This window comes from Doryrhamphus excisus, chromosome 18 (genome assembly GCF_030265055.1).
Source record: "Doryrhamphus excisus isolate RoL2022-K1 chromosome 18, RoL_Dexc_1.0, whole genome shotgun sequence".
Taxonomy (NCBI): Eukaryota; Metazoa; Chordata; class Actinopteri; order Syngnathiformes; family Syngnathidae; genus Doryrhamphus; species Doryrhamphus excisus.
The window spans coordinates 16,521,900-16,536,092 of record NC_080483.1 but is presented as its reverse complement, the minus strand read 5'-3'; the positions used below and the strand labels follow the sequence as shown (position 1 = coordinate 16,536,092).

Here is a 14,193-nt window from a genome sequence, read left to right as displayed (position 1 = left end):
GCCTGAGGTTTATATTTACTCCAAGAGAGAAATACCTGTGAAGTATGAAGACTATTTGCAGTAAAGCAGACTTGGACCTTTGAGCTGTCATCACTTTACAACATTCAGTCAAACATTAGCGAGCTTCTTTATCTACAATTTCTGTATTTGGTACCTTAGTTACCATAAATGATGACTGAAGTTAGCGGATCAAAAGTTTCAAAACCATTGCTCAAAAAATTCCGTTCTACGTTTTGCATGTTAATGCTTAAAAAAAAAATCACATAACATTTGTTTATTGCATCAAGGCCTTTTGACTTCGTCTGGAAACTCTATTTCAACAAAAATAAAAACAAAAAAATAATTTTTACTAAATTTTAAAATGGTCTGGTTGAAATTATGACCACTGCATTGTTCGGGTTAGTTTCGAATCGGTTATAATAATATGACTATAAAGTTTATGGCAAACACTGAAGGGAAAAAGTTTTCAGTTAAAAGATTCAAGTTCTGTTGCTGAAAACAATAATTTTTTCTACCTTTTCTTGACATTAATAAATATGGGTCAAAATTGACCCCAACACCATAGATGTTTCTTTACTGATTAATACTAAAATGAGAAAATAAATCAAACTAATTGATTTGAGAGCCCTCAGTAATAGCCAGGTAACAAAATAACCTTCAATTTATTAATATGATTATTTTGACATTAATTTTACCGTTTTTGGAAATAGAAATGGAGGGGTATAGTGACAAAAAAAGGCCTCCATGCCCACACCAAAAGAATTAAAACCAACATTTTCATGGATGAGGAAGCCTAAGAAGGTAACCAAGACATGAGAAGCAAATTTGATGGTAACTTATTGTTTTTAGTGTATTTTATAGCTGATTTAATACATGGGTCAAAACCGACCCTTTAACATATGAGATGATACCAGAAAGCTAACACAAAAAATTCTCCAAACCAGAACAAAAAAAATTCTCAGTAGGACTCAGTAATCAGTCGCTCCACCGTTCTTGTTAATCGCTTAAAAAATTGGACATACTTGATGCGAATGTTTCCAGGAGGCAATCGGGAAGATGGCTCCAAGTAGTGAAGATGACTTCACCAAGGGCATCAACTATCTGGAACCGATGGCTATTCCTTGCCATCCATCCCCAAATAATGTTCTCTATGGGATTTATGATTTATTCTACCCTGAAGAAGTCCTTGGTCAAGCATTGGGAACTGCAGTGTTGAAAAACCCAGCTGTTACCACCGCTGCAACATCTGCATAAATAAACACAATGACATAAATATATATATATATATATACGATATAATAATTTCAACAATATTGTTGTTATTATCGAGTTTTCAAGATCTTGGCAACGCTACTACGTTTACCTCCTAGCGCCAACGCTAAAACAGTCGGGTTTATTTGTGTTCTCTTGTCCATCTGTTTGTTCATTAGTAGTCTATTTCCTGATTCATGGAGGATGGCAAAGGGGGGCCTGCTGTGATGAGACCGGGGGCTCAACCGTTCCTTTGATGCCGGCTCTTCCCATCATTGTGAAGCAGAATTCACCCAACGTTGGATTGTTCAGCCACTAATAGGGAACGTGAGCTGGGTTCAGACCGCCGTGAGACAGGTTAGTTTTACAGTTTTACCCTACTGATGATTGGACGAGTGGTTAGCGTGCAGACCTCACAGCTAGGAGACCAGGGTTCAATTCCACCCTCGGACATCTCTGTGTGGAGTTTGCATGTTCTCCTCGTTTATGTGTGGGTTTTTTATCCGGGTACTCCGGTTTCCTCCCACATTCCAAAAACATGCTAGGTTAATTGGCGACTCCAAATTGTCCATAGGTATGAATGTGAGTGTGAATGGTTGTTTGTCTATATGTGCCCTGTGATTGGCTGGCCAACGGGCCAGGGTGGACCCCGCCTCTCACCCCGAAGACAGCTGGGATAGGCTCCAGTATCCCCCCACGACCCTCATGAGGAAAAGCGGTAGAAAATGAATGAATGAATGATTGTTCCTGGTGGCAGCACGGTGGTCGAGTGGTTAGCGTGCAGACCTCACAGCTAGGAGACTAGGGTTCAATTCCACTCTCTTCACAGCTGGGATAGGCTCCAACACCAAAATGTCATGGATTTTTCCTTGGCCGTGCCTCTCTACAGTTAATTACTGTTAATTACGTCAGTCCTTAAAATACAGTAAATTTCGGATATATCGGATTCAATTGTTCCCACTGGTTTTGTCCGATATAAGCGAAATCCGTTATATGCGTATACCGGAAAATGTCCGTTTTACGCATATATGGGATTTATATCCGGTATATGCGTAAATGGGATTTTATCCGTTATAAAAAGGCACTTCCTTGACTATGTTTCCAATGTACCTGGACGCGCAGGCAACGCTGCAAACGCTGCAAATGACGTCGTATAGTGGCCTGTCACGATTCGGCGAATCGGAGCGCCACGATGCGGCCATCCGATATATGCCAGCGAAATTTCATGGAAATGCATTGGAACGGGACTGGAGATTTTGTCCGAAATAGGCGAAATCCGTTATAAAAAATCCGATATATGCAATGAATTTTTATTGGAAATGCATTACAGAAAAATCGGTTCTTTTTTATCTGTCCGTTGTGAGCGAATTTCCGATATATCCGAGGTTTACTGTAATAGCTGTGAAAATGGCTATAAAACAATAGAAGTAGTAGTGACTTTTGCACAGTACTGTATACAGTAGTGTAAGTACACTGAATGTCTGATGTCTCAGGGGGTGATTTCGGGGACCCCCCCCCCCCAAAAAAAAAATCAATATGAAGTGCCAATGGCAAGTCTCTGTAGATTTCTAACCAGTCCCTAGTGGCCATTTTCCCTGTAATGGGCTTCATTTACTCTGCATGAAGTTCATATTTTCACTGTTGGGAATCCTAACTCGACTTCAACCTAGCAAACAGGTGACCCGTTTTTCCTCACGCCAAATTCACCCAATTCAGTAAGGAGCGAGGTTCATGTGATAAACTCCACCCCTCAAATGTTGTTCATGCGTCACTCGCTGTTATTCTTCTCTAATCCAACATTGTGCTCTTTAAATCTGCACTCCTGCAGCCTGAGGGAACGCTGGGCCGTCAGCCAGTCAATCAGCCTCTTCTTCTTCCATAAATATTGCAAGCATACTGTGCGTGAGCGTGTTGCCCTTCTGTTCTGCTTGACAGTCCCTGGTTAATCATTCACAAATGCTTCTCTTTTATGTTAGCCACCTCTGGAGGCATTTGATTCCGGATTAAACATCCACAGAGCGGGATTACACCCATGGAGACAGGGACTGTGTGCCCCCGTTGTGGTGGTGGTGGGGGGATTTATGGGAACCCGTGTTTTCCCTGCAACATCGCCATTGAGGTTCTGAAGGAAACAGTGGGCGACACAGACGCATCAGTCAAACTCAAACCATAAGCCTTTAAGTTGCACCACACAGTATTTTCATTAAAACATACTTAAATTTCAAGTGAGTATCAACATTTTAGTATTTAAAAATACAAGAAATAAAAACTTTACCCTATGACTGACTGGTGACCAGTCCAGGATGTACCGCCACCTCACGCCGAAAGGCAGTTGGGACAGGATCCAGCTCACCACGATCAGTTTTAAAGCTATATCCATATATAAGCTATATCTGTTTCTCGAAAATGGGTTATTTTTAGAACACGCCAATTTCTTCATGGGACAAACTTACATTTTTAAGTATTAAGATGGTCTGTTTTGTCTTCCATTCTTCCTTTTTTACTGCCATTTTTGTAGCAACTAATAATGTCTTTAACTGGAACATTTACACCCGGGTAAATTTATTCATTCAGGCACTAGATATCAGGCACTGTCTTTGGGCAAGAGGCGGGGTACACCCTGGACTGGTGGCCAGCCAATCACAGGGCACATATAGACAAACAACCATTCACACTCACATTCATACTTATGGACAATTTGGAGTCGCTAATTAACCTAGCATGTTTTTGGAATGTGGGAGGAAACCGGAGTACCCGGAGAAAACCCACGGGGAGAACATGCAAACTCCACACAGAGATGCCCGAGGGTGGAATTGAACCCTTGTCTCCTAGCTGTGAGGTCTGCGCGCTAACCACACGACCGCCGTGCCACCCCTTAAACTATTATTATTGTTATTATTTTTATTGTTTGGTCTAGTGACAGTGCCACTGAGGAAAAGACAGGAAGCAGAACTGGAGGTAGCACAGATGAGGATGCTGAAGTTCTCATTGGGAGTGACCAGGATGGATAGGATCATGGGTAGTTGGATGGATAGGATGGTTGGTTGGTAGAAGGATGCTGCGTTTAGAGCTGCCGTGTCGGAGGCGTAGAGAAAGACCAAAGATGATGTTTATAGACGTAGTGAAGGAGGACCATTACAAGAACTCTGCACATCCGCTGACTGATGAGCCTCTTCGTTAACTCCATGTGCAGCCCTAAATTAGGTTTGACTACCAATTAGGTGCCTGGCGTAAAATTGACCGCTTCTAAAAGTGTCCCACTGGTTGAAAGCACCATTTTCCACTAACTGGTTACAGTTCCTGTATTTCTTATATTCCATAAGTTCAGTAAGTCTTAAAAATAAATGACAAGTGGTTTGAACATGATGAATAATTGCATTTAGAATTAAAAACGCATCTTGTAGTAAGGGGCATCTCTTCCTTGACAGGGCGTTAATCTGGTTTTGTCCTTAAAATACAGTATTTCTGGACAGCATGACGCAAGTAAGCCTAAACACAGTCATTAGTTGCTGCAGGAAGCGGGAGGAGGAAACGGAAAAACACTGAAAAGAATGTGGGACATTTGAATCCCCTACCGCCTTATTAATGTCACCAACAGCACAACACATTGACCACCTCGTGCTGCATCCCCATTGGACGCAGCAAGTGCATTTCGAGGAGCAATCTGGCATTTTGTAGATTTTGCATGATCGATTACTCGACGGGGCACCCCGCATCCTCATGACTTCCTTTGGGAACCCGGAATCCAAATCGCGCACTTCAATGTCTTCTTAATAAGCTCCTGACCGCTTTATTTAAAGTGCAGTGACTTTCCAAAGGCTTCCACTCCAGGCAGCTTGCAGTGAAGGTCTCGTCAGAACATCTGCAGTAACGTGCACATCCCACATGAAAGCTTCCAAATACATGAATCAGAGGAAGAGGTGTGCACGCGGACGTGTGTGCACCTCTTTATGGGTTGTTCAGTGACACGTGAGAAAGATAAATTGTATTTATGTGGTGCACATTTTCGGGGGTCTGGGTGAGGTGTGTGTGTGTGTGTGTGTGTGTGTGTTTATGTGTGTGTGTGGTGCTGCTGTTAAGCTGGAGGGCTGTGTGGGCAGAGGCATCCTTTGCTGGCGTAAATTGATTTCCAGAATCCAGACAACTATAGCTGCTTTTTTTTTTTTTTTTTGCAGGATAGAGCCGTGTGCTTCTCTATCCATTTATGAGTGGAGGCAAAACTGGGCAGAGCTGCTTGTGTGTGTTTCTGTGTGTGTGTGTGTATGCATGTCAGCAAGAAAAGAAGCAAGACAAACTAGGCATATGGAGTCTCTGCTGTCATATTAAACCAGAAAATGCCAGCTGTGGTCTCTGCAGTCAGCCAAATTTGATGTTTTAGTCCCAGGAGATGAAGAATGAGTCCCAACAAAAGGCTATACATGCCGACCGCCTGCACCGGGGAAGTGTAGTTATCCAAATGTGACAAATCCATCTCACTGTTGGCAGGCACATGCGCCGGTTTTGCATATTTATTACAGTAGTTTACTGGGCCTCAAACTCTTAATGGCAAACAACTGGCTAATGCCGTTAAATATGTCATTCCCCTTCTTGTAATTCATATTGATTTTTACCTTTTGCCCGCATGAACATACAATATTTTTATTGCTAACTGCGGTTCTAACAGTTGCACGCTTATGTCTCCTGTTTATGTTATACAGCAAATGGCACAAATCCGTGAGTAATTGATGCACCCATGAAAATGTCTATTTTTGACACACAGCTCCTCCAAACCGTCCTGCTATAGCTTGACGTTGACATTCTCTGCCGATTTCACATTCAGAGCCCTCTCTCTTCAACTGCCATCGTTCACTAGCAGCCGTAGACACTAACAAGCTAAATATACAAGCCGATATATATAAGCCCTAAATATGCCTCACACACTGTATTTTTAATTATAAAATGTCAATATGTCAGGATATGCCCTGTGATTGCCCTGTGGACTCCGCCTCCTGCCGAATACATAAAATAATATATTAATTACATCAATTGAATAATATTTCGACAAATGTTCTGCTTGGTTTTACCAGCAAGGCATAAGTTTGAAAACTCAATTTGTCCAGAAAGAGACGTCACAACCAGGGGCGTTAAAAATAAAAATAAAAATGAAAATAAAAATAAAAATAAAAATAAAAATAAAAATAAAAATAAAAATAAAAATGAAAATGAAAATGAAAATGAAAATGAAAATGAAAATGAAAATGAAAATGAAAATGAAAATGAAAATAAACAAAATAAAATAAAATAAAATAAAATAAAATAAAATAAAATAAAATAAAATAAAATAAAATAAAATAAAATAAAATAAAATAAAATAAAATAAAATAAAATAAAATAAAAATAAAAATAAAAATATTAAGGGTTCATTAAATCATTAAATCATTAAATAATAATAAAAATAAAAAACCAAATAACAAACAAGAACCGGGATATAACTTTCCCACTTTTGAACAGATTTAGTAGAGATACTCAATTGTTTTAAGCCACCATTAAATGTACACAAGTACACACAATCTACACTGCAAAACTGCTGCTCAAGCTCTGCAACCATTCTGTCCAGTGGACAGTGATCAATTTTATAATAATCATTTTTATATGATTAATTAGACTATTTTTTTTCTTCTGATTATTTCTAATCAGTATAAATATTAACCTGCTTATTGGCTTGCTTATTAGCCTGCTTTTGCCCTATTATATAGAATTTATCAGAGATTTTTTTTGTAAAAAAAAATTGTAAAAAAAATAATCAAAAAAATTTTTTGTGTAAAAAAAAATGTTATTTTTTAAAATATAATTATAAATTATTAAAATAATTATAAATTTTAAAAAATCTATAAAAATATCAATTTATTTAGAAGGATTAACCTCCCTAAAATAGGCTTAATGACGCCACTGGTCACGACCAATCTTCTGTGAAGCATACAGTTGTGTTGCATGTTACATTTTTTAAATGTTTATCTATGTTGATGTTTATCTATAAAATCGTGCGTAATTGAAGCATCGGCGTGCACACTCGCGTCAGCTGCAGCGTGGCTTTGGGCAGGGTTTCTAACAACCGAGTGTGATTCAGTCTGGGAGGAGTAGGTTCGAGTGCCTCTGCTGTGTTTTATCTCCACATGCCCCACTGTGCACACGGAGCAGGGAAAGAACAGTCTCCATCTCCCTCAGCGAACTTCCTCCATATGGACGCATAACCGAGCCCACGTCCGCCGTTTCGGGTGTTCCCCTCTCACACTCCCCCACTCTCATCTCCAGCCTCAACATCTCTGAAGTGGCTGCCTCACCGAGCCGGACCGGGGGCCACCTGGTCTCTGATCTGGTCTCCGGAGTCGGCGGAGACTCGACGCGCTCCTTCGGGGCCAGACTGTGCGCCTCGCGGATCAGACCGGAGCCGACGCGCGCTCTCGACATGGACGTGATGGAGAGGGACGTGATGGACAAGCTGGAGGACATGTCATCCGTGTACGACTTCGACCCCATCACCGGCAACATCCCAGCCACCAAGGTGGAAGTCACCGTCTCCTGCAGGTGAGGCTTCCCCGGGGGTGGAGGGAGGGAAGAGGGGGAAACTTTAGAGCGCCGCACCCATCCTCGGACTTTTACTTTGAAATCATTCATTTCGAGTGCACGTAAGCTATTTAGTTTCAACATCTTCTCAATGTTTAAGAGTGATTTTTATGAAGATGGAAATTGATATTTTTATTGACTTATAATTATTTATAAAGGTGAAATGTTCATTGTTGTGTTAGTGAATGTGAATGGTTTACAGGTTTGATTCCTGGACCACACAGCCTATTAAATGAAGTCAGAAAGTATTTATTCCAAACACTCATTCAGAACATTCAGAACACTTCGTCACTTTTGCCATATTCAATATGAATATGGTTTTAAAAGTCAAGGCTGCTCAGTCTCTCACGCGTATACAAAGAAGCGAAGATCCTTTCATGGTTGGTTTTAGGTTGGCGAGGCATCCAAGCGGAGCCAGTGTGAGCTGTGTGTGTGCATTATTGATGCACTGTCTGACATACAGAAGAGAGCTTGCTTCCACATCCCAGAGAGATAAAAAAAGCAAAAAAAAATATGAATTAGGTTCATTCCAATGAATGCACAAATATGAGGCTGCGGTGTTGCGTTGAAAAAAGATCAATTTGGATGGAGGAGCAGGATTTGTTGGTCTGTGAGATTTTGGATTGGGTTCTTTTTGCTCCTTTTTGCACCCATTGATGAGCAATTAAGAACTATTCTGCATATGAGTCCCATATCCAATACATTTTCATATCTGTATGTGTGTTTGCACAAGAAAAACAAAGGTAGCGATGCAGATGGAGTAGAAGAAGCCATAAATCCAATGGGTCGTGGAGGTTGCCGCCAATGGAGGTGATGCTCTTTGCTTTTTTTTTTAATTTTTAATTTTTACATGAGCGAGATGATATCCTCATAAAGCGCATTTGCTGCTGAAATCACACTTTTACCGCTAAATAATAAATGCGCTTTGATGGCATCGGAAGCTTACTTTCTGGTTGGGGTTGGCCTTTTGGTCTAAACATGCTGGAGCACCTTGAATGCAGCTGAATTAAAGGGGTGCGGTCGTGTGGCATTCAAAGTCATGGAAAAAGCTTTTGTAGAAATGTGGCGTTTGTGAAGAAAAAGCGGCTTCCTGCTCGTTTGTGTCATGTTCTCTTGAAGTCTGCTGATAGCTGCATGGTCCCCTCTCTTGTTTAATAACCCCTGTTTCAAATTACAGCACATGCCCCGCTTTTGACAACATATTATTATCATCAGTGGCGGTGTCAGAGAAGTGGGCGGACAGGGGATCTGTAAAATCAGGGAAAATAATAGTAATATTTATTTATGTCTTTGAGCTCGGGCGAATGCAAGGCAAGTGTTCATTAAATGGATGCTATTTTTATTTCGTTAAATGTCATCCTTCACCTCGCGCCTTACTTAATTTGTACGTTTGTTATCGGATCATCACAGTAAATGTAATAGCCAGCTGAAGTTGTTATTTTAAGATACAAACACTACATAGTATTGCTTTCTATTTTGTAGTTCATTGTCCACTCACGACACAATTCAGATTTAAAGGGGACCTTTGATTCGTTTTGCACTTTTCTGACTTATAAATGTACAGTAAACCTCGGATATATCGGATTCAATTGTTCCCACTGGTTTTGTCCGATATAAGCGAAATCCGTTATATGCGTATACCGGAAAATGTCCGTTTTACGCATATATCGGATTTATATCCGGTATATGCGTGAATCGGATTTTATCCGTTATAAAAAGGCACTTCCTTGACTATGTTTCCAATGTACCTGGACGCGCAGGCAACGCTGCAAATGACGTCGTATAGCCGCCTGTCACGATTCGGCGAATCGGAGCGCCACGATGCGGCCATCCGATATATGCCAGGGAAATTTCATGGAAATGCATTGGAACGGGACTGGAGATTTTGTCCGAAATAGGCGAAATCCGTTATAAAAAATCTGATATATGCAATGAATTTTTATTGGAAATGCATTACAGAAAAATTGGTTCTTTTTTATCTGTCTGTTGTGAGCGAATTTCCGATATATCCGAGTCTGATATATCCGAGGTTTACTGTAGTTAGAATGTTGTATTCCCATGTTAAATGATGCCAAAGTTTCAGATAATGAGGTTTGCGCATTTGGAAGTGAGCCCTAAAAGAAGTTTGCGATGGCTCGAAACGCTCGGTTTGAAAAGGCGTGGTAAAAGCAGTCCTTTGTGACATCACAAAGGGACCGACTTCCTTATATGGTTCATAGTTGCGAAGCACTTTGGGAGTGTGACCAATCACAGCGGAGTAAGCATGCCCAGAGGCGGGCTGTGGGTGGAATAGATTAAACAAATCCTTTTGGAAGGAAGCACAGATGAAAGGAACTAAACCTGGAATATACACCTGGAATATACACCTGGAATATACACAATATATACAATATGAAAATTAGCATAATAGTTCCCCTTTAAACCCAAAATATGCCTTACAGGTTTATTTAAGGGGACCTATTCTACTCATTTTTGGGACTTTGTATTGAGTTTTGGACTCCTATAGAGCAGCTACACACAATAACCCACACTGAAAGCTTTCTAGATCTTCCAGATTCTGGGCCTCTTTTATTCTTTATTTTTGGATTTCCACCGATGGCCCTCCTCCAGCCGAGCCCTCTCCACTGTGATTGGTCACACTCTCAAGCGCTCCTGAGAACTTCCGGAAGTCCAGGTTGCTGTGACATCAGAATTCTTTGTTTTAAAAAAACACTTTAAATCCAGTAAGGACTCATGATCACATATTGACCATATATTAACTATATCGATCACATATTAACTTGTGCTCACCTAGCTGCATGTTAGATTGTGCCAGATTGTTGCTACCGGAACCAAACGTATCTGTGTTTCACAGCACATGATGATGGTGCATTCAAGGATGACTGAAAAAAGTTTGAAATCTCAATTGTGGGCTTTCTCAGAGGTACATGAATACGGTAGATTTCACCTGTATTACATTTTTAAAAAAATTATCACTGACTTATAGGGAATGAGATGTGTTCATAGGGAAAAAAATGGACCAAAAAAAACACAAATTTGTTGGTTTGTAAATACAATTAATGTTTAAATAGGTAATATCATAAAGTGATGAACTTATTCATTTATTTATGCTAATTTTACACTAGCAAACAGTTGAGAATGTTAATTAATCCAACGTTACACGATAAAGGTTTTATGTTGGTGACAGTTGGACACTAGAAAAGACCAATTAAATGTAAATTATTTCCTATGGGAATCTTTTTTTTTTTTTTTTTTTGCTTCCAAATGCAAACAAATGAGCTGTCAAGAAGCATCCTGGGTTCCACATCAACTGTTCCTACATGAAGTAGTAGTTGCACGTGACCAATCCTGCTTTGTTAGCTCGGAGTGTGATTTCCAAAGAGCTTCGTATCAAAGTTCACATTGACTAAATGCAAAGCAGAGCCAATTTAGCCATTAATGGATTGTCCTTTTCTTGAGCGTGACACCTAATCGCAGCCAAGCTCCTTGGGATGCTGAAGATTGATCTCATGGCTGTAAATCTGCCTCTAATTGCGGGGCTTGTGCTCGTCATGCATGTTTTTAATCATATAGGAAACTATTTCTGTTCTTGAGCGCAAGGGTTGCCCCGAGGGGGGGTTGGGTGCAGTGTGGAATTTCCCGGCTTATTTCCTATGCGCGAGTCTTGCAAGACTTTGATTAAATTCTTGTGCTAAATATCCAAATGGTGTGCATTTGCATACATATTTGAGTTTATGAGAAGCTTGGATAGGTGCCTTTATGAATCTGGGACAGATATGAAAGCATCACACAGGGTGTAGAAAAGCCCCGCGGAGATCTACAGTCAAGGCTTATCATCACTCTCATCCCACTCACTCACTTTCACGTCACATCTCTTTAGGTTGGAGCACTTCTGGTGGGAATGTTTCCTTTACCACAAACACCGCTGGTGCTAATTAAGCACGCTGAAATATATGGCCATTATAATGAAATGCCAACACATATATTATCTTATGTCATCTATTTTAAGCGTGCAGTGGTCCCTCGTTTATTGCGGTTACAGCAAATTTCTGCTAATAAAGATTCAATATTACTAAATGTCATGTATTTATGGAAAAGAAAATCTGTTTACGATCTTCTAAGTAGGATTTCTAACATTAGTAGAGGTCTCAAGATATGAAATAACGGCCACATTTGTATTATCCATAATAGATACAGTATAAATAAGACATAAGTAAGACATAATGGTCAACAGTTATACTGTATGTATACTGTATGTGGTTCCACATGTCTAAAAGGAGTAGGAAGAAGGGAAAATTCCAGCTCATGATAACATTAATCAATTTTCTATGCCATTAGGGTTGCGGGGGTATGCTGGAGCCTATCCCAGTTGACTTCGGGCGAGACACGGGGAACACCCTGGACAGGCCAATAAACTCACATTCATACAATTAAACTAACATGCATGTTTTTGGAATGTTGGAGGAAACCGGAATACCCGGAGAAAACCCACGCATGCAAACTCCACACAGAGATGTCCAAGCGGAGAATCGAACCCGGGTCTTTTCCGATCTCCTGACTGTGTGGTCTACATGCTAACCACTCGCCCACAGTGCAGCCTCATTTTACAAAATATACTGCCACAGAGGGACTTGAACACTTCAGCACCATGGAGAGCGACTATGCCAGTCACATGAAAAGGACAAGAAGCATGAAAAAAACCAAGAGAACAACAAAAACATCAGGCTACATGGTCACTAATCATAAAACGACACAAAGTCAAATCAGTTCAGCACCATGGACAGCGACCAGAACAACACCGAATTTACCTATTTCAACTCAGAGCTAAATATCAGTAGTTGTAAAGGAGAAAACCCACACATGGAACATGGAAACTCCATGGAAACTCCACACAGAGATGGCCGAGGGTGGAATTGAACTCGAGAGTGGAATTGAACTCGTGTCTCCTCGCAGTCGGCCGCCGTGCAGCCGCTGTTATGTCAGTTGAAACGTGACTTCTGTGACCTTTGCTTTCCTTCTTTGCGTCTCATCCTTGTTTCCCCAAGTTAATGCCCTGCGTGAATACATGGAAGCGAGGCTTTCATTCCATTATTAGAACTGTGTGAGTTATAATGTACACCATTTGTTTGGTGTAACACTGCTAATGCTAACATTAGCATTCATGCTAACTACCTATCAGATTTCAAGACATTTACTTTCATTCATTTTAAAGTCGACTTCCCGCATAGAGCTTCCATGCTATCGTGTCATATTCATTTCCACATTATTGTGTTATTTTATGTCTAATTTATGTCTAATTTTATGTCTAATTCCCAAACTGCATCCTCGCTGAGGGAATGTGACAGATTGCAGGAGCATCATACACACAAGACGCTCATTTTGACACTCAATAATCACTTTAGACAAGTGGAATTGTATGATGAAACTTTAAGATAAGTCCCCAGTGACCTATTCCAGAAGATGATTACTCGAAACCGCACCCAATCTTCAGTCTGACAATGTAAATAATCAGCGAGGAAAGTGTTTTGATGCTGTTACTGATTCTCATGCCCGTGTCATGGAGCATCTCGGAGTACGAGATGCATGACCGAGGTGGAGCACATGCGAGCTTCTATGCCTATTCCCGGCCTGTGCTGCTATTTCAGCTTTGGCTCGGCGCCCCTCGTTGCGGGATGAGATGATTGGGCTAGATGGTCCCGTGTGGTACAGTAAAGCTGGATATGTGTGAAAAATGTGTGGGTGAGATGACTGTATTTGATTACGGAGCTGCTGACGCCCTAAGGGGAAATGGATAATAGATGGGTGAAAAAAAATGTATTTGTGTGTGTTTGTGTGTGTGTGTGTGTGTGGGAGTGTTGCTGCCTTGCTTCCTCTCCTGGTTTGCATTCATAAGGATCTAATTCTATTTGCAATGAGTTACAGCGGTTATTGTTGAAGATATGTTCGGAATCAATCCAACTGTTGTAAGTGATGCTGTAAATTCTATCTCCCATTTTCCATGCATAGGGAAATTCCATGCACATTCAACTGCATTTCCTGTGAAGTTATTAAGGTTTTTTTAACTGCAGTATAATATTTTGAGTTCATTAGCGATTTCAACACTGCTCGGGGTGACATTGTGGGCTGTTGTAGACATTCGCGGTCCTCCGAGGGAGAGTCCCACAGACAGCAATCATCTGCTGCCCTTTTTCCCTACTGCTGCCTTGAGATTGGAAACCATCAACGCGCCTTGTTACGACCCGAGTGATTTTGAATGCGCAACCCTTGAGCCTCATAAAAAAAACAAATTAAACTACAGCATTAGTACGTGTGTCTGCGGTGTACGCAACAACACAAAAA

General features: G+C 40.7%; 2 protein-coding genes across 3 annotated transcripts in view; one reads left to right on the top strand and one right to left on the bottom strand.

The window, feature by feature from the left end:
• Positions 1–14,193, bottom strand: part of LOC131106369 (zinc finger and SCAN domain-containing protein 22-like) — a 245,672-nt gene that overhangs the window by 56,660 nt on the left and 174,819 nt on the right. The gene's annotated exons all lie outside the window — the stretch shown is intronic.
• Positions 1–14,193, top strand: part of cpne5b (copine Vb) — a 129,503-nt gene that overhangs the window by 3,559 nt on the left and 111,751 nt on the right. For both annotated transcript variants that reach the window (XM_058055346.1, XM_058055347.1), the window contains 2 exons: positions 1,431–1,608; positions 7,543–7,815. In XM_058055346.1, the coding sequence (XP_057911329.1) occupies positions 7,697–7,815 (119 nt within the window). In that variant the 5' untranslated portion in view covers positions 1,431–1,608; positions 7,543–7,696. The remainder of the gene's footprint in view (positions 1–1,430; positions 1,609–7,542; positions 7,816–14,193) is intronic.